This window comes from Bos mutus, chromosome 9 (genome assembly GCF_027580195.1).
Source record: "Bos mutus isolate GX-2022 chromosome 9, NWIPB_WYAK_1.1, whole genome shotgun sequence".
NCBI classification, from domain to species: domain Eukaryota; kingdom Metazoa; phylum Chordata; class Mammalia; order Artiodactyla; family Bovidae; genus Bos; species Bos mutus.
The window spans coordinates 76,216,868-76,241,746 of record NC_091625.1 but is presented as its reverse complement, the minus strand read 5'-3'; the positions used below and the strand labels follow the sequence as shown (position 1 = coordinate 76,241,746).

Here is a 24,879-nt window from a genome sequence, read left to right as displayed (position 1 = left end):
TTTAGTTCTTCAAGTCTCCTTAAATGATTTTGGCTATATGAAGAAAAGTAATGTTAAAAGCCAGTTTTCTGCCATGGCAAATAACATTTGAGGAATAATTCTTTTCATGGTTTGCAGTGAAAAATAAAGCTAACAGTTTTATCCAGTGTGGTGAATTTTAATATTTAATCCCTAAGTGTTTAGGGATGGTTTTATTCCACTCTAATAGAAATTAACTATAGAGGGAGAATATCAATCAATATGACCTCTTTTTGCCCTTTTGCATAAACGACAGTGCCTATGGTGTTTAATATTAGTCATTGAAGGAGATACTTGTCCCAGGATATGGAGGGAGGAGACTCTTTTCAATGGCTTTTCAGTGTATTAGTCAGCAAATTCTTTTCCTGGGTGACTCTGGTACGTGTTCTCATGGTACTCCACCTTCCAGGTCCTGACCACTTTATCTCCCCAAACACACTAAGTAGATTGAAATGAGAAGTCATTTGGAATTGTTCTAAAGTGAGTATTAGGTGTATGAATTCAGAAGTTTGCTTGCCATTTCCCCCCTCCCTTGGTGGAACCCATTTACTTCAAAGGCAGCTTTTCCACCATCTCTCGTCTACCTTGTGAAAGTATTAGTCACTCAGTCATATCTGACTCTGCGACCCCATGGACTATAGCCTGCCAGGTTCTTCTGTCCATGGAGTTCTCCAGGCAAGAATACTGGAGTGGGTAGCCCTTCCCTTCTCCAGAGGATCTTCCCATCCCAGGTATTGAACCCAGGTCTCCTGCATTGCAGGCAGATTCTTTACTATCTGAATCACACGGGAAGCCCTCTTTTCCACCTTACTCCTTCCCAGAACCTCTCTGGGAGCTTTCCTGTGACATCTGTTCTATCTGACCAGAAATCACAAGAGTTGCCCGTGATGGAATAAGTATTGTGATGTTGGATTTGGTCAGTGTCTCTAAAGTTCTACTGGGACCAAATTTTCTTGGATAGATAACCCTAATAGAGCAGGGAGCATCATCTTCTCTACCTGCTCTTCCCTCATCCTCTTATTTACTGAACATATGTATAATAGGTGCCCCTCACCCATTAAATTCTGTGTTTATGCTGGCCCTAACCCATATGTATCAATTATGCTTAATAAAGATTGATGACATCTTTGGTGTACCAGATAGGCAGGTCACATGCTTTGGGTAAATTAAGATAAAAAGTATGGCCAAAGATAAAATGCACCTGGGTGAGGGCTAGGGACAGCCCCCCTATCACATAATCACAGGGCCCTTTCAAGCACTGAAGGTTCATTCATTTAGTGAACTCTTGGCCACCTACAATGAGTAAATCGTGTGTGGCTTAGGCACCTTTAGGGCTTCCCTCATAGCTCAGTTGGTAAAGAATCCACCTGCAATGCAGGAGAGCCTTGTTTGATTCCTGGGTCGGGAAGATCAACTGGAGAAGGGATAGGCTACTCACTCCAGTATTCTAGGGCTTCCTTTGTGGCTCAGCTGGTAAAGAATCGCCTGCAATACAGGAGACCTGGGTTCAATCCCTAGGTTTGGAAGATGCCCTGGAGAAGGGAAAGGCTACCCACTCTAGTATTCTAGCCTAGAGAATTCCATGGACTGTACAGTCCACAGGGTCACAAAGAGTTGGACACGACTGAGTGACTTTCACTTAGACTTCTTTAGGAGGACATTGGCTTTTACTTTCAGGGCCTGGGAAGCCATTGGAGAAGTTTGAGCTCAGGAGTGACATAATGTGACCCATACTTTTTAAGTGGTTCAATTTGGTTCTGTGTTAAAAGTTCAAAGTAAAAGAATTGGAGTGACCCAGGACATTGGGTGGAGATGACCGCAGTAATCAAGGGAGAAGTGGAAGTGGCCTGAAAAGAAAGTAGATACCAGATAAAGCATTTCTTCTTCCACAGTGCTCTCTATACTCTATCAGCTAAATTCTTCTTCATCCTTCGTTCCCCATCTTCCTCTCTAGTTATTCCATTGGTGAGTGTGGATCATCATGGCAAAATAAAAGAAACACTTAAAATAAAATAAAAGAAACCCTCTTTTCCCCTTGGGCCTTTTACCTTTTCTCACCTGGAATAAGGAGGAAAATTCTGGTCTTCAGGAGCCTCACCTAGCACCTCCATCAAATGGAAGGCTTTTCCTTTTACTTTATACCTGCCCTAAATGGGTTCATGGATTTCACATCAAGAACCTTTCATTTTGGTTCTCCTTCTCTGTGGCTACTTACTTTCCTCTGAAACAGTTTTCTTGTAGTGTGGCTCCCAGACCAGCAGCAGGAATATCACCTAGGAATTGATTAGAAGTGTAAGTTCTCAGGCTCCAATGCAGACCTACTGAGTCAGACACTCAGGTCAGCCAAGTGGTTAACAAGCCCCCAGGGGATTCGGATGCGCCTTCATCGGGAGGACCCTGCTCCGTAAATTGTCATGTGAACTTGTTTAATCAGTCCACCAAATTGTAAACACCTTGAAAGTTGTATGCCTTTCAGTTTCACTAGCTCATTGTAAGCTAAGATTCAAACACACAGCTGTTCACTGCCAGAGTTTAAGATCTTGGCCACCACCATTCATCTCCCTGGCTGTTAGCAGAAGGTTACTTGAATGAATTGATTCATCTCCTTCCAGGAAGCTTCCTTTTCCTTGAAACGTGGGTGATTATTGGCATATTTTCTGATTGGCCATCTCTTTCTTACACGCAGTTAATAAATTATACTCTAGCACCTGGAGCATTTTGTTCATTGGAGCATTATGTCCAACGGTGCATCATGTCCATGCACCATTAAGACATGAAGAGAGGAGAGATTTTGGAACTTTTAGAGAGACTTGGGCTTAATCCTTAAAGCCATGTATTTTCTCCTTTCATATTTTATGGTACTTTGGATGCAAAGTATCATTGACATGATAATTGATAAAGAAGGCATCTTATGGACTCAAACATGGATGTACTGGAAGATAAATTTGGATTTAATACTTCATATATAATAATATACTTTTATATCATTGTAAGTATTCCTGTATAACTATATACAAACAATTACTCTTAAGGGGAGAGGGAAGAAAAGAATGGATCATTAGTATAATAGTAAACCAAAAAGTTATATTTATTTGGAATCTATTATTTATAATTGCTCTCAAATTATCTAGGACAATATCCGTTGAAAGTATCTATATTAAATCCATGGTATCTTTAAGATTTAACATAGCTTTTCAGCTCACTTGATATGCTGCAAGTAACTGAGTAACTTAAAAAACTTTTGACCATTTATAGTCCCTTAATTATGTTGATTCTTAAAAACAATTTCAATAAATTAAAGTACAGCTATCCGCTTTGAAGGGGGCTTAGCTGCTTTAAAGAAAAGAATTTATGGACAGTCCAAATGTAATTTTGGAAAATCCAGTGTACATGACTGGCAAGGTAGAATCTTAACTACAATATCAGTATGATTTCCTCTTCAGGATTGCCAGACGCAATAAATGTACTAGAAGGCAGATTCCTTCTACTTTGAAATGCATTTTGATTTTATTTTCAGAAAGAAAATAACTTCCCTAATGTTCACAGAGCATAATATTTGAGTGCAGTAAAATTTTTCCTATGTTGCTTGTTAAATGAAAGCTCAAACTAGAATCTTTAGCTGTGTAAGACCTGATACAGCTGTTGGACTGGAATTGATTATTGATTTTCTTCTAAATATATGTTTGTAGTCATCCATGTTCTCAGCCCTCTGGTACCAGACAAAGATATAAGAACTGGCTTTCAGCCCTGTCACTGATAATCTGATGGATAAATAACTGGGATAGAAGTTTGGAAACCTGGATCTACCAGAAATGTAAAACATTTGTGTCTCATAATCCATAAGACAGGTATAATATCTGCTTTCCTTCAGTTCACACAGAAATATTTTACACACAAATCAAATAATGATGGCCAAGGGCTTTCAGTTTAGAAAATAATGCATTTATTAAGTGTCAGGAGTAATGGCTTTAAAAATCAGTGATGTGAAAAAAAGAGTTGTTTAGACTGTGCTTCATCACGGGACATTCTCACTGAAGCAGTACATCGTGGCCATTATTTATAATTAACTTTGGAACTGGAGTCCTCCCAGTTGTTAATGACCTTGAATTATAGGAGGAGGATTATGAAAGATTTAATACTGTTAGAAAGAAACCACCTTCAGATTTTAAAGTATGGTATGTCTAAAATGCTGTACTGTTGTGAAATACCAGCAGTGTGCTTTTGACCTGAATGTTTAGACACTTTCCTAGCAGTTCATACTTGTATATACCACCACTATCCATACAACCTGAAAAATGACAAAACAGCCTTTTTTAACTGGTCCTTCTGGCTTTTAATGCAGCAGTGCTTGTTTTCTGTTTCTTTTTTTTTTTTTTAATTAAAATACAGTTAATTTATAGTATTGTATTCTTTTCAAGTGTACAGAAAAGTGATTAAATTATATTTTTCAGATTCTTTTCCATTATAGATTATTACAAGATGTTGAATATAGTTCCCTTTGCTAAACAATAGGTCCTGTGGTTTACCTGTTTTATATATAGTAGTGCATATCTATTAATCCCAAACTCCTAATTTATCTCTTGCATCCACCCCTGTTATCCCCTTTGGTAACCATAAGTTTGTTTCTATTTCTGTTTTGTAAATAAAAAAGTTTAAGTTAATTTTTTTTGAAGTAGAGTTGGTTTACAATTTTGTGTTAGTTTTGGTTGTACAGCAAAGTGATTCAGTTATATTTGTGTATGTTCTTATTATATATATATTTCAGATTCTTTTCTCACATATATGTAACAAAATATTGAGCATATACTAGGTCCTTATTGTTTATCTGTTTTATGTATATAGTAATGTATACATATAATTTCCAAATTCTGATTTATCTCTTCCCCTCACCTTTCCCCTTGGTAACCATAAGTTTGTTTTCTATGTCTATGAATCTCTTTCTGGTTTTATAAATAAGTTCATTTGTATCATATTTTAAGATTCCGTATATAAGTGATACATGTTATTTGTCTTTCTCTGACTTCAGTTCAGTCGCTCAGTCGTGTCTGACTCTTTGCAACTCCATGAAATGCAGCACGCCAGGCCTCCCTGTCCATCACCAACTCCCACAGTTCACCCAAACCCATGTCCATTGAGTCGGTGATGCCATCCAACCATCTCATCCTCTGTCGTCCCCTTCTCCTCCTGCCCTCAATCTTTCCCAGCATCAGGGTCTTTTCCAATGAGTCAGCTCTTCGCATCAGGTGGCCAAAGTATTGGAGTTTCAGCTTCAACATCAGTCCTTCCAGTGAACACCCAGGACTGATCTCCTTTAGGATGGACTGGTTGGATCTCCTTGCAATCCAAGGGACTTTCAAGAGTCTTCTGCAACACCGCAGTTCAAAAGCATCAATTCTTCAGTGCTCAGCTTTCTTTATAGTCCAATTCTCACACATTAGCCTTGACTAGACGAACCTTTGTTGGCAAAGTAATGTCTCTGCTTTTTAATATGCCATCTAGGTTGGTCATAACTTTCATTCCAAGGAGTAAGTGTCTTTTAATTTCATGGCTGCAATCACCATCTGCAGTGATTTTGGAGCCCAGAAAAATAAAGTCAGCCACTGTTTCCATTGTTTGCCCATCTATTTGCCATGAAGTGATGGGACCAGATGCCATGATCTTCGTTTTCTGAATGTTGAGCTTTAAGCCAACTTTTTCACTCTCCTCTTTCACTTTCATCAAGAGGCTTTTTAGTTCCTCTTCACTCTCTGCCATAAGGGTTGTATCATCTGCATATCTGAGGTTATTGATATTTCTCCCAGCAGTCTTGATTCCAGCTGTGCTTCTCCAGCCCAGCGTTTCTCATGATATACTCTGCATATAAGTTAAATAAGCAGGGTGATAATATACAGCCTTGACATACTCCTTTTCCTACTTGGAACCAGTCTGTTGTTCCATGTCCAGTTCTAACTGTTGTTTCCTGGCCTGCATACAGGTTTCTCAAGAGGCAGGTCAGGTGGTCTGGTATTCCCATCTCTTTCAGAATTTTCCACAGTTTATTGTGATCCACACAGTCAAAGGCTTTGGCATAGTCAGTAAAGCAGAAGTAGATGTTTTTCTGGAACTCTTTTGCTTTTTTGATGATCCAGCGGATGTTGGAAATTTGATGTCCGGTTCCTCTGCCTTGTCTAAAACCAGCTTGAACATCTGGAAGTTCGTAGTTCATGTATTGCTGAAGCCTGGCTTGGAGAATTTTAAGCATCACTTTACTAGCGTGTGAGATGAGTGCAATTGTGTGGTAGTTTGAGCATTCTTTAGCATTGCCTTTCTTTGGGATTGGAATGAAAACTGACCTTTTCCAGTCCTGTGGCCACTGCTGAGTTTTCCAAATTTAGGTTAATAATCTAAAGGTCCATCCATGTTGCTGCAAATAGCATTATTTCATTCTTTTTTTTCTGAGTAATATTCCATTGTGTATATATACCACATCTTCTTTATCCATCCATCTGTGGGTGGACATTTAGGTGCACGTGTGCACACACACAGAAGGTTGCAGTAAGTGGGGAAGGCTTTGTGAAGAAGGGGATTTGAAGTAAACCTCAAAAGATTTGGGGGAAGCTGCCATGAAGTAGTGCAGTGACTTGGGTTCCCTGTAAGCATGGCAGCTGCCACTGCCAGCCAGTAAACCCTGAATGCCATCAGCTCTAGGAGAGTTTGGGAACTGGTGATGGTAGTATATATTATATATTAATATGTATAATTAATATAAATTGAAGAATTTATAAAATCATTTTCAGAAGGGATCAAAGAATTTTCTGTTTCTTCTTAAAATGCTGAGTCTGCTAATATTTTCATTATTTATGAGATAGGTAGTGTTTTCACCTATAGACATGCTTTCCCTTTGAGGAAAAGCTAAGAGTCCATCTCTAATTTTAACTGTGGTAAACCTTAAATACCAACATTCCTTAAGATGAACAATACTTACTACATTCTGTACTTATATTTTTGTTGTTGTTATGGAAATTTAAGTATAGGAAAAAACTCTAGTAAAACTAGTTCAATTTCTTAATTTCTAAAACCCAAAAGTGTATTATTGATTCATCAGATAAAGACCAGTGTTATTTTATACATAATTAAGTGTGGTAAAGAGACATACGGGTTTCCCTGGTGGCTCAGTGCTAAAGCATCCATCTGCCAGTGCAGCAGACATGGGTTCAATCCGCAGGTCAGGAAGATCTCCTAGAAAAGGAAATGGCAACCCACTCCAGTATTCTTGCCTGGGAAATCCCATGCAGAGAGGAGCCTGGCGGGCTTCAGTCCATGGGATCACAAACAACTAGACACGACTGAGCGACTAAACAACAACAACAAACCAGAGACATGGAGGAGGAGGGTTTCTTATCATAAGCAAGTTGACACTCTCAGGAAAGAGCACCAGCCTTGTGGCCAGAGCACCTGGAGTCTAATATTGGTTCCACCAACTGGAGCAAGTTTCTTTGTGTCTCAAGGTCTTTGTACATAAAATGTGGATATTAATCCCCATCTCTTAAGGTCATTGTGGAGAGTAAATGATTTACTGTACGTAAAGTGCTTTGAACAATGGCTTGTTCACAGGGAACCCTCAATCAAAGTTAATATTAGTAATACACAGCAGTTACTCTATGTCTGCTGAGAGTTGTTTTACGTCTTGCCTTTTCCTACTACAACCGCTAACTTTTCTTGGAACCTTAGAGCTTGGTGCTGAAGCTGACAGATGCTTCTTGCCCAGAGTTGCACAGCTCTTCAGCAGCCAAACAGCCAACTCCAGATGCCCAATTCCTGTTGCAGTTTCTTCACCATGATGCTCTAAGATTCCTACCAAAGGGAACCCCACCCCATTTCTCCAAAGATCCTTATGAACATCTTTCACATCTTAGCATCTCCTGGTTCCATCTTTGTTGATTTCCTTGGGCTGCCATGACAAAGTGCCACGAACCGGGTGACATAAAACAATAGAAATTTATTGTCTTATAATTCTGGAGGCTAGAAGTCCAAAATCAGGGTGTTGGCAGGGCCATACTCCTTTCAGCCTCTTGTGGTCACCCTCTTCCAGTTTCTGGTGACCCTGTGCTCGTGCAGCAGCTTAACTCCAATCTGTCTCTGCCTCTGTCTGCACCTGGCTGTCTTTCCTCTGTGTCAGTGCATCTTCAAATGGTCCCAGTGTCTATGTTTCCTTCTCATAAGGACATCAGTCACATTGGGTTAGAACCCACCCAAAAGACCTCATTTTAACATGCTTACATCTGGAAAGACTGTAAATAAGGTCATAGTCATAGGTACCGAGGTTAAGACCTCAGCATTTCTTTTCTGGGGACAAAGTTCAACCCAGCACACATACTTTCAGATCAAAAAACCTTGATCCTTTTTTATCTTTGCTTTGGAAGTTTCAAAACATTGAATACATTTATCAGGCATCTGGCTGATACTATTTTAGTGTAAAAATGCTCCTAAGTATAAGGCTTCATGTTCAGTTCAGTTCAATCGCTCAGTCGTGTCCGACTCTTTGCAACCCCATGAATCGCAGCACACCAGGCCTTCCTGTCCATCACCAACTCCCGGAGTTCACTCAGACTCATGTCCATTGAGTCAGTGATGCCATCCAGCCATCTCATCCTCTGTCATCCCCTTCTCCTGCCCCTAATCCCTCCCAGCATCAGAGTCTTCTCCAATGAGTCAACTCTCCACATCAGGTAGCCAGAGTACTGGAGTTTCAGCTTTAGCATCAGTCCTTCCAAAGAACACCCAGGACTGATCTCCTTCAGAATGTACTGGTTGGATCTCCTTGCAGTCCAAGGGACTCTCAAGAGTCTTCTCCAACACTGCAGTTCAAAAGCATCAATTCTTCAGTGCTCAGCTTTCTTCACAGTCCAACTCTCACATCCACACATGACCACTGGAAAAACCATAGCCTTGACTAGACGGACCTTTGTTGGCAAAGTAATGTCTCTGCTTTTGAATATGCTATCTAGGTTGGTCATAACTTTCCTTCCAAGGAGTAAGCGTCTTTTAATTTCATGGCTGCAGTCACCATCTGCAGTGATTTTGGAGCCCAGAAAAATAAAGTCTGACACTGTTTCCACTGTTTCCCCATCTATTTCCCATGAAGTGATGGGACCAGATGCCATGATCTTCGTTTTCTGAATGTTGAGCTTTAAGCCAACTTTCACTCTCCTCTCACTTTCATCAAGAGGCTTTTTAGTTCCTCTTTACTTTCTGCCATAAGGGTGGTGTCATCTGCATATCTGAGGTTATTGATATTTCTCCTGGCAATCTTGATTCCAGCTTGTGCTTCTTCCAGCCCAGCGTTTCTCATGATGTACTCTGCATAGAAGTTAAATAAGCAGGGTGACAATATACAGCCTTGACGTACTCCTTTTCCTATTTGGAACCAGTCTGTTGTTCCATGTCCAGTTCTAACTGTTGCTTCCTGACCTGCATACAGGTTTCTCAAGAGGCAGGTCAGGTGGTCTGGTATTCCCATCTCCTTCAGAATTTTCCAGTTTATTGTGATCCACACAGTCAAAGGCTTTGGCATAGTCAATAAAGCAGAAGTAGATGTTTTTCTGGAACTTTCTTGCTTTTTCGATGGTCCAGCGGATGTTGGCAATTTGATGTCTGGTTCCTCTGCCTTTTCTAGAACCAGCTTGAACATCTGGAAGTTCATGGTTCATGTATTGCTGAAGCCGGGCTTGGAGAATTTTGAACATTACATGAAACCGATTAGGTTAATAAATTTTGTGCTTAGTTCAGTCGCTCAGTCATGTCTGACTCTTTGCAACCCCATGAATCACAGCACGCCAGGCCTCCCTGACCCTCACCAACTCCCAGAGTTCACTCAGATTCACGTCCATCGAGTCAGTGATGCCATCCAGCCATCTCATCCTCTGTCGTCCCCTTCTCCTCCTGCCCCCAATCCCTCCCAGCAGCAGTCTTTTCCAATGAGTCAACTCTTCGCATGTTGTTGTACTTAGATCAACTCAAAAATTTATGTTCTTTTTCTGGGTTGAGAGGAGTTAGAAATAAATGTTTAGGCCACTGACAGTAAGAGGATCCCTGTATGAGTGTCATATGCAGAAGAAATACAACCTCATGATGTTTTAGTCAAGATGTAGCCAACAGTTTGGTCAGACCTTAGAATCTTAAAGAATTGTGTAGCCAGGGAGGTCTTGTTATGGAATTGCCTACTGACTTTTAAAAGTGAGAGGATTTGAGGTAGTTATGGCTTCCGTGGTAATTGTTGACATCAGTGACCGTGTTTTTTGAGCACTGGCCAAGTGGGAAGGTTCTGTACCAAGTCCTGACGCACGCTGACCTAGTCTCTTACCTGAAAGAGCAGAGTTCTCAGAAATACTTGTTGACTGATTCTCATGACAGCTTCCCAAATGAAGTAATGGCCCAGCTTTAGAAGTGGAATCTTAATTTCTAGGAGGATAAGATGCTGTCCCCCAGGTCTCACAGGTAGTGAGTGGTACCTGGTTTGTCTGAATTACAGACACTCAGCTGCTCTCCCTAGAGCTGTCGCATGGCCGTGCCACCCACCCATCCACCCACCCCTGCCAGTGGTTAACGTCCTGTTACTGAAACACACAAGTGTAGCTTTTCATTGCAAATCCCACATTTCTCAATGTTATATAGGAAGGATTAGAAGTAAACGTTTACCAAGTGTTGGGAGAATGGGTGACAAGGATCTGAGAAGTCTTAGATTTGGTGGTGTTTCTGGAGGAGTCATTAGAGTTGTTTTGAAATAGTTTGATTTTCCCCTTGCTTATGAGGTAAGGTTGCCCTTCTTCTCACCTCTGAAGGTACATGTGGACGTGTGACTTGTTGTATCCAAAGAAACAGGAGAGGAAGTAACCTGGTTACTTCTGGCAGAAGTTTCCAGAGCCAGTAGTGCTGCTGCTTGATGGTCTGAGCACTCTTTGAGGGGGATCTTCCCACGGCTTGATCTCCATGTGACTGCCACCACTGCCTGGACCGGGAGAACATGCAGAGTCATAAAAACATCTTCTTGTTGTATTAAGCCCCTGGGGCTTGGAAGTGTTTGTGACTGCTTTATACTCCAGCTCATTGTCACTAATTCATTACACTTAGGAGCAAAACAGAGAGCATGGAAATTCATCAAGGATTTCCGGTAGAGAAAATGAGTTTGAAGATAACTCTAAATCTTCTTGCAGCAGACTCCCTCAACATATCTAAAATATTAAAGCAGAAAATCCAACAAATAGTGTAATATGTGAAGGTTGGGAGGACAAAACAGTATTAAATTTGTAAGACGGTTAGGTAACCCTTTAAGCCTCTGACAGTATTTTTTGCTTCTATATTTAAAACTTTGGTCACCCACGTTATTTGTCCATTGTTCTTGTGCTAAAGAAAATAGCTGGACAGGAAAGGAAGGAGGAGGAAATTTGTGGCTAGAAAACCAGAGGAGACTACAAACAGTGACACCTTTATCTGAGCAGTACTGTGAGAACAATAGCATGGTTTTACTCTAAATTTCTGTTGCAAGAAGCATATGTGTTAAAGATGGAGCTTCTATTACATTTAGTATCATGTTTCCCACCTGTGGTTGCTGGCATAACCTGGCTTTAAGTTATACTTTGCCTTGCCCTTACCATCAGTGTAGCGTTTGAAAAGTCTTTGTTTATTCATGATTGCTAATGGCACCCCACTCTCGTACTCTTGCCTGGAAAATCCCATGGATGGAGGAGCCTGGTGGGCTGCAGACCATGGGGTCGCGAAGAGTTGGAAACGACTGAACAACTTCACTTTCACTTTTCACTTTCATGCATTGGAGAAGGAAATGGCAACCCACTCCAGTGTTCTTGCCTGGAGAATCCCAGGGACGGGGGGGCCTGGTGGGCTGCTGTCTATGGGGTCACACAGAGTCGGACACGACTGAAGCGACTTAGCAGCAGCAACACTTGCTTATATCTCACTCCATAGACAATAAACTCACTTTTTAATGAACAAAGCCAAGGTTTTAGAAGCTGAGGGCCACTGCAACTTGACAAGAGGAAATTTTCCTAGATTTCCCATTAGAGTTGAAGATGAATGACAGTGGAAGTTGATGAATTTCTTGGATTAATTAGATTATTAATTATTTAGATTAATTAATGAGTTTATTATATTAATCTGGTAAGAATTAAAAAATTGGTTATCTGCCATAAATTTATATGGCCTAATTTAATCTTAGATGAGCACCATGTTCATTTGATATACTAGTTTGTTATAGCACTATTTAAACATTTTTGTGACATAAATTTAACCATGGTAAGAAAAGACATTGTCCTTTAAACTAGGCTTGAAAGATGACACATACTGGGAATACTAACAATTGTCATCTTTTCATGATTTTAATATATGGATAACAATTTTGCAGTATTTTGGTTTTATAAGCTTTAATAGGTATGTCATTTGGCTATTTTAAATTTCCTTTTAATTAAAAAATTTTGAAGTGTAATTGATGTACTGTATAGGTTCAGGTGTACAACATACTGATTTAATATTTAAATATGTTGCAAAGTGATCATGGTAAGTCTAGTAACATCTGTCACCACGCAAAATTATTATCGTATTATCGAGCATGTTCTATGTAAGGGTGTATATTACATCCCTAAGACTTATGTATTTTATAACTGGAATTTTGTACATCTTAATCCCCTTCATCTATTATGCCCAACCCCATCCCCCCTGCCATCTGGCAACCACGCACTTGCTCTCTGAATCTTTAAGTCTGTTTCCGATTTGTTTGTTTTGTTTTTTAAATTTCACATGTAAGTGAAATCGTATGGTATTTGTCTTTGTCTGACTTATTTCACTTTGCATAATACCTTCTAGGTCCATTCATGCTATTGCAAATGGCAAGATTTCATTCTTTTTTATGGCTGGGTAATATTCCTCTGTGCGTGTGAATGAACATTGGATTACATATATCTTCTTGAGTTACTGTTTTATTTTCTTCAGATAAATACCCAGAAGCAGAGTTGCTGAATTGTGTGATAGTTCTGTTTTTAATTTTTTGAGGAACTGCCATACTGTTTTCCATACTGGCTGCATCAATTTACATTTCCACCTACAGCACTGGGGTTCCTTTTTCTCTACATTCTTGCCAACTCTTGTGATTTGTTGTCGTTTTTGATGATAACATTTTGGATGTTTTTAATATTATTGCCAAGAATATCAGAATGAATACCACCTTTAGAGATGACCTAGCCTAACAGTCCCTTGCAGAGGAATCTTTTCTAAACACATTCTTACATGGTACCTGATATCGAGAACAGATTATTTAGTACTGTAAAATTCTATAATTTGAGACTTGTACTTATCTTAAGGTCGGTGAATGAGGGTGAAAAGGATTATTTTTTGAATAAGAAAAGGATTTGGTTTAAAGGGCTTTGGCCTTAACTTTGTGTTTTGTTTTGTTTGGTAACTATTTTTGAAAGCACCAAATTATGTGATAAGTAACTTACAGTGGTAATAGGTTTTATTAGTTTGTTTTACAAGATTCACCCTGAATCTTTAGGAGACTTCAGTTTATAGGACTACAGAAAAGTTAATTTAGCAATACAAATTAGTGACATGTAGAATTATAGGGTTGAGTGTTATGTTTTATTTTAGCTTTAAGATAAAAAAATATGAAATAAAATCAGACTTCCCTGGTGGCTCAGTGGTGAAGAATCTGCCTGCCAGTACCAGAGACCCGAATTTGATCCCTGATCTGGGAAGGTCCCACATGCCATGGAGCAACTAAGCCTGTGCGCCATAACTATTGAGCCTGTGCTCTAGAGCCTGGGAGCCGCAACTGCTGAGGCCCATGTGCCCTGGGGCCCCTGCTCCGCAACAAGAGAAGCCTGTGCACTGCAACTGGAGAGCAGTCCTGCTCACCGCAACTAGAGAGAAAAAAGCTCATGCAACATGAAGACTCAGCACAGCCAAAAGGAAATAATTAAAATCATTTTAAAAAGTAAAATATTTACAGAATCCAAGAACTCTGTACTGAACACCATTTGAAAACTAGTCATCATGCTTTATGTAACATCCCTGTAGGAATGAGAACAGAATCTGGTTGTACTATTTATTTTTGTAGAGAAGTTGTGAAATATTGGAGAAAACGTGGAAGTCTTTTTCACTGAAAAGGGTTTGATTAGTGTTATAAATCCTCATTTTTTCAAATGTACTCTGGAGGTGTCAGAAATTTTTTTTTAATTTTCTTTTTTTATTCAATGTTAGTTAGCATGGATTGCCAGTCTAGCCCACACATTATTCAGCCCATAAGTAACTGAAGTATTAGTGTTTAACTATCTTATGATTACCTGTACAATTTTTCAGTTAGCTTGGCATTCTAAAAGAGCCTTGTAACTATTTCTATGGAGTTAAAAAAAAAAATCTGATGTGTAGTTTTCATTTGACTCTCTGCTTCTACCATGAGATAGGTTACACAGGACAGTGAGGATTTTTTTATTTTTATCCCTCCACTAAAGCAGCTGCTCATCTCCTCTTTGAAGAAGCAGCTTAGATCCTAGTGTTAAAAGGGAGCTCTGAAGATGCCCTACTTTAGTTCTGTGCCATTAGGTGCGTGGTTTTGTAAAACTGTGCAAAGAGGAAACTTGCCCAAAACCAAACACCTGTCGCCTTCCTTTAGCAAGATGGATATTTAAAGCAATACTGTGAGGAATCCTTTTGCAAGGCAAATACTTTTCTGAGGTATCTAAGTCATAGGAGAGCTCCTGGGACTTTAAAATGTCATTAGAACCCTTGCTTTGTTCTCCCTCAACTGATGGGAGTTAGCAGTGCAGTGGTTCCTTCTTGAAGAGAATCCCCGGTCTCTGAGCAGCCAACGGCCCCAGTCATTGCTCCGTGAACTGGAAGACTTCTCAGACTGCCACCCAGCTTTGTGCTAAACTCCACACAGTGATTATAGGCTGTTTAGCATCAAATTAAATTGGAAATAAAAACAGAATGATAGATTATAATCCATGATTTCTCACTTCCAGTTGATCAGTCTAGAAGGCAAGCCTCACATGAGAATTGCTTGCGATTTTTGATGTGGAATTATGTCATCAATTGTTACATGTCAAAAATTATAGTATGTATGGAAAACAGTATGGAGGTTCCTCAAAAACCTAAAAATTTAGTTGCCATGTCATCCGGCTGTCCCAGTCCTGGGCATACACCTAGACAAAACTCTTAATTTGAAAAGATACATGCGTCCCTGTTTCGTAGTAGCACTGTTTGCAGTAGCCATCAAAGCAGCCTAAATGTCCATCAACAGATGAATGGATAAAAAGGATGTGGTATATATATGCAGTGGAATATTACTCAGTCATAAAAAAAGAATGAAATATTGCCATTTGCTGCAACATAAACAGACCTAGAGATTATCATACTAAGTGAAGTAAATCAGAAAAAGACACATATCATATGATATCATTTATATGTGGAATCTAAAATATGACTCAAATGAACTTATTTACAAAATAGAAACAGACTCACAGACAGAGAATAGACTTGTGGTTGCTAAGGAGGAGGGGAGTAGGGGAAGAAAGGATTGGGAGTTCGAGATTAGTGGATGCAAACTATCATATATAGGGTGGACAGGCTTCCAGCTGGCTCAGTGGTAAAGAATCTGCCTGCCAATGCAGGAGACTTGGGTTTAATCTCTGAGTGGGGAAGATCCCCTGGAGAATGAAATGGCAACCCACTCCAGTATTGTTGCCTGGGAAATTCGATGGACAGAGAGGCCTGGCAGGCTACAGTCCATGGGGTTGCAAAAGAGTCAGACACAGCTTAGTGACTAAACAATAGCAACCTACTATAACATAGCACAGGGAATTATATTCAACATCCTGTGATAAACCATAATGGAAAAGAATGTTAAAAAAGAATGTATACATTGTATATCTGAGTCAACTTGCTATACAGTAGAAATTAACACAACATTGTAAATCAACTATACTTCAATAAAAGTAATGTAATTACCCTGACTCAGAGAGTTTTTGAGAGGTGTAAAACAGTCCCTTTGAAGTGTATTAACATGGCATATAAGGTGTGGTAGCTGCTTTACTAACTCTTAGTTCTTTTCATCATCATTTTTATTATTATTTTAAATCATTATTATATGTAGAGAAATATTGCAAGAAAAGGTAAATAAAAAGGAGTAAGCAAATCCTGGTTCTTAAAGCCCTTTCTCCCTTCCCTGGCCTCTACTCCTGCAGAATGTGATAAGTTACGGCGGGATGGCTATCGGAGTTCTCAGTACTATTCCCAAGGACCCACCTTTGCAGCCAACTCCAGTCCCCTCTGTGATGATTACCAAGATGAGGATGAAGAAACAGATCCAAAGGTAAGTCTTCTAAATTCAATGCATGATCCTCGACTGGGCTTTCATCCTGACCCATTGATCTAGTTTTGTGTGTGCTAGTACCATACTGTTTTGATTTCTGCAGCTTTGTAATATAGCCTGAATCAGGGAGTATGATTCTTCCAGTTTTGTTCTTCTGTGTAAATATTTATTGAATTAAATGAATGGAGGATGAACAGCCTGTTCAAAAAAGATCTTAGAGAACAGTCTTCCACTCACCACTTTCTAAATAAAGAAATTAATGCCTTGAAGATGCAAGTGATGCATACAGCAAGTGGCAGAGCTAAGACTTGAAGTGTGTCTCGTAATTCCTAGAATACTACTTCTTAACTTTATCTCTTAAATTCCACGCATGGAAGTTTTCTAAATTTCTAAGCTCTAGTCCACACTCATGCATTTATCTGCTTACTGTCCATCGCCACTTAAATGTCTCTTACAGCTATCTCAAACTGATTCAAATTCAAATGTGATTCTCACATCTCTCTTCCAAAAGGAAAAAAAGGAAAAAAAAAACAACTCTACCTGATTCTTTTATAGTTTTCCTCACCTCAGTAAGTTACATCTTCTTTCTACCCATTTTTAAGTCAAGATCATCGGGCACATTCTTGATTCTTTTCTTTTTCTCACACCTTGAGCAAATTCTGTAGGATTATTGGTTAGTGAACCACTCCAGAATTGCAGTTCAGGTATTATGTAGCAACTAGGTCTAGAGCGTGTCCCTAAGAGTGGGTGGCTGAGGCGCACTGGAGGTAAGGTTGTGAAGGATCAGAGCAGGTGTTAGACGGAACAGCTCAGTGGATGCTGAGTTCACGAAGAGTGATGACAGGAATAGTGGTGGAGGGAGGCTGAAGTAAGATTACCGACGGGCAATGCCAAGTGAGAGAGTTAGCTCTTATTGCATAGCTAATAGGAAATCACCAACATTTTTCAAACAGAAGATTTTATGATTGGGAATAAAAATTACATATATCTTTTGTTAGATGCAAGACATAGCTAATGTTGAAACTGATTTTCTAATTTATTTAAAGTATCAAATCTGACTTTAGAACATGTAGAGGGGGAATATTAACAGACTAATTCCCATGTTAAAAAAATTGTATCAAAAATTACACCGTATTGACCTCCAAAGTAGTAACTGAGTTGATGAAGGTGTTAACTAACCTTATTGTCATAAATGTTTTATAATATATATGCATCAAGTCATCACATTGTAGACCTTAAACTTTCACAATATTAATGTCAGTTATATCTCAATAAAACTGGGGAAAAATTGAAATAGTTAAAAAAAACATTGAACCAAATTGAGGGGGAACACCAAGCTTAGACAGTTTCACGAAGAAGAATCTACTAAAGTTTTAAGAGTATTTAATTCAGTGCTTGAAACTGTCTGAGAGCAAAGAAAGAGAAGGAAAAGGTGAAATTAAAAAATGATAATAAATTAGTTTTAACACTGATACCAAAACCTGAATACACAAATCATAAGATAAACTAGCCAATCTCACTCATGAATATTGGCATTAGAAATTAAAAATAACAGGAAACATAATCTAGTAACTCATTTATGAAATGAATACTTCAAAATCAATCTGGATTTATTTCCATAGTAATTTAAGAATGTTTATCATTAGGTAATTCAATCATGTATTAATTGTGTTAATATACTTCAGGGGAAAAATCATATAAAAACTGTAGATATTGACATTTGATACAATTTTACAGCCATTCTTGATTAAAAAAATATAATAATATGGGAACAAGTGGATATTTGTAACTTAACAAAAGTACCTACCTGTCACCAAATCCAACATAATTTTTAATGGGCCGTTTTCATTAAAACAAAGAATAAGACAGGCATTTGCAGTTACTATAACATAGTATAGATATACATATGGTATAATATTGGTATAGAAATCAATAACTTTCATATCTACATATGCAAGTTAGAAGAGATAGTAGAAAAAGTCTATTTAAAATAGCTATAGTAAACAAAGTAGGGAAAATTTTAATTTAAAAATGCAAGTTACATATGAAAAAGCTTTAAAATACTTTATGGGAACACAGCTAAGATTTGAATAAATGAAAAGATATAACATTCTCTTAGAGGATTCAATATCAAAAAACTGTCAATTCTGCTCAAGTTAATTTTAAAAATTAACACACTAGGAATAAAAAATTGAGTAGTTTTGTTCTGTTTTAGTGTGGAATTATTTTAGGGGATGGGAGGAGGAGAAAGAGGATTGGAGAGGCCGGATCCAAGGTTGCTACTGGCAAAGCTGTAAACTAGAAGAGCAATGGGGAAGGAGAAGCAGCCTGACGAGGTATTAAAACATAAAGAGTCAGGAATCACTGCAGTGTGGCACCTGAATATACAAACTGGTAGGACAGAATGTTAAAGACAGAATGTAAAGTCCAGGAAGTGACCTAACTTTTTAGGGCTTCCCAGGTGATGCTAGTGGTAAAGAACCTACCTGCCGATGCAGGAGACCATAACAGACTATGGGTTCGATCCCTGGGTCAGGAAGATCCCCTGGAGGAAGGCATGGCAACCCACTCCAGTATTCTTATCTGGAGAATCCCATGGACAAAGAAGCCCAGCTGGTTACGGTCCATAGGGTCACAAAGAGTTGGACACAACTGATGCAACTTGCATGCATCCATGCATATATGATGGTAAAGTTGGCATTTGAGATCAGGTGGGGATCCATTCATTGTATGAGGGGCTCCAAGCTAACAGTGTATAGTCTTTATGTTAATTCCAAGACCCCTGACTGCAATCATGTCCTTAAATGTCACTCTAGCATTTGGGGTCATTTTAAACATGGAGTATACAGAAGTCAATTTAGAAGGAAAATTCTACTGGGAAAACCCTTTGTATTTCTAAGTAGGCTATGGTGAGGACAGTAGTGAACTCTGGAGAAGGGACAGGTAATAATTAAGCATCTATTATGTGCTTAGGATAAAAGCACTCCCCTAAAATGAGAGTTGCTAATAAGACAGAAGTTAAGGACATATAAATTAGAACAGAGAACTTAGGGGATGTCTGTTTTGGTTATTTATTCTGGCTCATCATTCCAAAGTAATTATCCAAATGCAAAACATTTCCCAAGTAGGACTTGTGTTTATGGTGTAGTGAAAGTTATTTTGCTGGTGATCTCCACATATATATCTTGCAAAGTAGTGATGTAGTGTAGCAAGAAAAGAAGTTGCTTGAACTGTTTCCAAGTATATGTTATATATGTCATCTACATAGTAAACATGCTGCTTGAAAAACGCTGTCTGCAAAGGGATTCAGAAATCTCACAAAATAACATTTTTATTCAACTGTGAAATCAAAGAGTAAGCTATTGCTTTGGTATTGTTCTAGTCTTGACAGTTCTTTGTTTTGTTAGTTTGCATTGTGTGCCAGGTGCTACCAAAGAGGTTATTCAGGTATTTGAAGGAAATTTCAGTTAGAGATGACAGGATACTTCCTGTGAGTTGAGAGGGCATATCTCCAACTGCCATTGTGGGAGGTTATGTTTGATGATATGTTCACTGAATCAGGGAAACATTCACAGAGGCCCCATTGTCTCAGCAGAAAGGATGTCAGTCATGAGTTACTCAATCTCTTGCGTAAAATTTGCCCTCCTTCTCCCCAGACAGATAAATTAGACTGGGATTGTGGCAATAAATGATTGGCTTTCATGGTATTGATAGAAACTGAAATTTTCTTTTCTAGTCTCTGTTTTTCTTTGCACTGGCATCATCTCAGGTTCTGTTTCGGTCTCTACTGATATGAGAGATTTAAATCGAAGGAGGATTTTGAGGATGACAAAAGGACAGTGGCCTTCCTCTGTAACCACACATGTAGGAAGCATGTATAAGGTGATGCTTGGGAGACTGGTCTAGAGGAGCTTTCCCACCTGTCGAAGTTGGTGGCCTTGGCAAATTGCTTCCCTCTGCGAGTTTCACTTTCCTTAACTGTGAAGAGTCATAAACCACATGTTCTGGTTTTGCTCAGGATAGTCCTGGTTTACGGCTGCTGTTCTGTGTAATTATTAAAAGTACTCCTTTCACTCTCAAAGGCATTCTGGTTTTGATAATAAATTACTTGATTGCCTTACCCACCTTGAAGATGGTTATGAGGCTGAAGTGAGTTAATGTTTTTTAAATCCTTAAGCGTGGTGCCTGGCACAGTATATGCTCAAATAATGATGACTGATGTCTTTAAACTGCTTGGTTTTTCAAACCAGACTTCAAAGAAATTAGTTCAGTAGACAGTGTCTGATTTTATGAAAATTTGGCTACTCTTTCAATCATTCTAAGTCTTTTATTCCACAAACATAGAATTTCCTACCTAAAGCAATAAATTTGAGAGGTTTCAGCAATTACCAAGACTTTCTAGTTGTTGTGACTTTACAGGTTATCTGTGTAGAACTACCAGTGGTTATTTTACTGGCACTCATTTTATAATAATTGTAGAACACTTTAGAACTTTTTCACAAATTATATCTCATTTTCACAAGACCTTCCATAAAGTCAATATTTTTAATAATTATTGCTAGCATTTTAACCATCTTGAAACTGAGACTCAGATATATTAAATTACTTTTTCAAGATCACAAAGCCAGTATTTGAGAGGACATGAATGCAGGGCTTCTCACTTTATATTTCATTTCTTTTCATTGCACCATGTTGGTGAAATGATAGGACAAGATTGCTGAATTACCCAAGTTCCTTCTCATTATGCCTGCTGTTGTCACTTTTCCCTCTGTCTTTGACTTGTTTGGTGTTATTCACTTATTTCGGAGAAGGCGATGGCACCCCACTCCAGTACTCTTGCCTGGAAAATCCCATGGATGGAGGAGCCTTGTAGGCTGCGGTCCATGGGGTCGCAAAGAGTCGGACACGACTGAGTGACTTCACTTTCACTTTTCACTTTCCTGCATAGGGGAAGGAAATGGCAACCCACTCCAGTGTTCTTGCCTGGAGAATCCCAGGGACAGGGGAGCCTGGTGGGCTGCCGTCTACGGGGTCGCACAGAGTCGGACACGACTGAAGCGACTTAGCAGTAGCAGCATTCACTTATTCACGGTATTGTTTTCAAAAAACCATGTTAAGTCCTGCTTAGTCCCAATATATAGACAGAGCCCCTGGCCTTGGGTCACTTAACTATCCAGAAAACATGATTCTAGATACAATTATTTTATTATTGGGTCTCTCTGGGTAAGTAATTCCAGGACACAGTGGAAACCCAGAGGAGTTTTTGCTGGTTCCATGTGTTCGCTGCTCTGTGATCTGTGGCACTTTGTTGCTCTGTCCTATTTAGCAGGGTGAGAAGATTGTGGTCTGTCATTTCAGGCCTTTATGCATTCAAGTAGTGAGGGCGACTCTCAACTTGCTCCGGTTTGTGTTGTTCCATGCATCCCATTACACTGGAATGAGACTCTATTCATATCTGCCTTCCCTTCTAGATCAGGGCGGAGATGGGAGGCCACACAGCATCCTCATCATATTGATTTCGATATTCCCAGCATGGAGCCAAGCATTTGGCACATGGAAAAGCTCAGGAGCCAGAAGCTGGGCTGGTGTTACCTGTGTGTCTGCTTAATTCTTACTGCAACCATGTAAGGCAGCTTGTACCCAGGTCACAGATGTGTCTTGGAGGAATCACAGTACTTGCTTAAGATCAGAAAGCTTTAAAATCCTGAAACAGAGTTCTCCCTCTCTTTACAAAGAGCATTATGAGGTATAATTTATATAAAATAAACTACACACCTTTAAAGTACACAATTTAATATGTTTTGGCATACTTATACATACGTGAGACCATCCCCACAGTCAAGATAGTGAACACACCCTTCACCCCTAAAAGTGAACTAGGATTGAAACCCGGATCTGTGACTCCAGAGCCTGTTTTCCCTCAACAATGGGTAGTGGAATTGAGCCTTAGCTGTATCTCTCACCGGCTAACCACTGTCTTGGTTAGGGGAGTTTTGACTTGTTGAGATAATAGCATGAACATCTTTTTCAACCTATCATCCATCAGTAAAAGAGTGGATAAATAAATGTATTAGAATGGAATGTATGCTTCAGTGAAATGGATTAACCATAGGCTCACTTAACTACATGGATATGGCTTAGAAACATAATGGTAAGTAAATAACACTAAAGAGAATGGCAAAGTATCATTGACATAATGACTGATAAAGAAGGCATCTTATAGACTCAGATATGCATTTATTTGAAGAGAAACTTGGATTTAATACTTCATATAATCCTATGCTTTTATATCTTTGTAAGTATTCCTGTATAATTACATACAAACTAAGCAAGTCTAAATATGTAATTTAGACATATTTATGGGAGAAATATCAATAACCTCAGATATGCAGATGACACCACCCTTATGGCAGAAAGTGAAGAGGAACTCAAAGGCCTCTTGATGAAAGTGAAAGTGGAGAGTGAAAAAGTTGGCTTAAAGCTCAACATTCAGAAAACGAAGATCATGGCATCCGGTCCCACCACTTCATGGGAAATAGATGGGGAAACAGTGGAAACAGTGTCAGACTTTATTTTTCTGGGCTCCAAAATCATTGCAGATGGTGACTGCAGCCATGAAATTAAAAGACGCTTACTCCTTGGAAGGAAGGTTATGACCAACCTAGATAGCATATTGAAAAGCAGAGACATTACTTTGCCAACAAAGGTTCATCTAGTCAAGGCTATGGTTTTTCCTGTGGTCATGTATGGATGTGAGAGTTGGACTGTGAAGAAGGCTGAGCGCCGAAGAATTGATGCTTTTGAACTGTGGTGTTGGAGAAGACTCTTGAGAGTCCCTTGGCCTGCAAGGAGATCCAACCAGTCCGTTCTGAAGGAGATCAGCCTTGGGATTTCTTTGGAAAGAATGATGCTAAAGCTGAAACTCCAGTACTTTGGCCACCTCATGCGAAGAGTTGACTCATTGGAAAAGTCTCTGATGCTGGGAGGGATTGGGGGCAGGAGGAGAAGGGGACGACAGAGGATGAGATGGCTGGATGGCATCACTGACTCGATGGACTTGAGTCTGAGTGAACTCCGGGAGTTGGTGATGGACAGGGAGGCCTGGCGTGCTGCGATTCATGGGGTCGCAAAGAGTCAGACACGACTGAGCGACTGATCTGATCTGATCTGATGCACATACATAGCAAAAGTTAAAGGCATAATAAATAACGCAGAATTCAGGAGAGCAGTTACCTCGAGGTAACAGTATGGGGTAGATGCAATTATTCATAATATTTTAAGTCATGAGTTGGGTAATAGGTTCTTAAAAATTCATTGTTGTGTTATATACTTTGTATATATGATTTATTATAATAAAAGGCCATTAAAGGCAAGAAATTACATTATCATTTTGAACATTTATGTTCACTTTATGTGTGATACTTTAAATCCAAAATATTTCAATTCAGTACGTGGTAAGAAAGTTTAGAGCCCATGATGAAGGCGCTGAATTTTGGTAATATATTGAATAGGAGAGAAGGAACAATTGAAATTATTTGATAACATGAATATGGAAACCACCTCCTGGCCTTTGTGGAGCTCTGGATGGGCCACAAACTGTTTCTGTGTGTATTCCCCTCAAAACCACTACCCCTGGTTTTTGTTGTCGGGTCCAGAGCCCAGGGGAGGGGGAAGGGGAATAAGGAGAGAAGAGAATGAAGTCAGGATCGCTTGTGTCTGAGTATATTAAAGGTGGAATAAGCATATAGACAAAAAAGACTGCAAACATTTTGGCACCTTATAAACTATCTAGAATCTTTAAAAAGAAAAGTCCACCCAAGACGGATTTAATTCTGAAGACGAAAACACCATAGACTAAGTAAGTGTCCTGTAAAAAGGACTGGAATGTATGTGGCTTTCCTCTTAAATGGTGCTCTATATAGTTTCATCTATTCTATATCTATTTTTATGTAATAATTGCTAAATGAATGCTAAGTTTAACTCTGGCTATAATTATGTTTTCTAATTTTTAAAAGCTTAGCAGATAAAAAAAAAAAAAAGCCTGGGCAAATGTGTTTTTTAGTTAAGCCCACTTTTTGATAACTTGGCAGTCTGCCAAAGAGACCATGTTTTAGGCCTCACCATCCATCTGGTGGGAACTTGTCTGATTTCCAGACAGGACCTCAAAGTTCTAAAATGCAGGACTTAACAGTATTCAAAATTCACAAAACAACTCCTGGTATGGCAGGTGATCTCCCTTTGTAAATTAAGCAATTTGACACAAGAAATCATGGTTTCTTACATTTCATTTGTGACTCTCCATTCCTTCCAGATAGATATTAATGAACATTATTGAGCAATTAAACTGCATTTATAAATCAAGCTGCATTTAAGTTCTGAAAGCAAGTCCACTTTAAACTCGATATTAAAAAAAATAAAATAAAATTCACCCTGTACTAAGGGATCCCTTAACATGAAGCATGGCGATGCTATTTAAATTATTCTGTTCTTAACACAGGGAG

The 24,879-nt window shown here is 39.0% G+C and overlaps 1 protein-coding gene across 6 annotated transcripts in view; it reads left to right on the top strand.

Moving 5' to 3' along the window:
* Window positions 1-24,879, top strand: part of NHSL1 (NHS like 1) — a 257,856-nt gene that overhangs the window by 204,044 nt on the left and 28,933 nt on the right. For all 6 annotated transcript variants that reach the window (XM_070376756.1, XM_070376758.1, XM_070376757.1 and 3 more), the window contains exon 3: window positions 16,251-16,378. In XM_070376756.1, coding sequence (XP_070232857.1) covers window positions 16,251-16,378 — 128 coding nt within the window. The remainder of the gene's footprint in view (window positions 1-16,250; window positions 16,379-24,879) is intronic.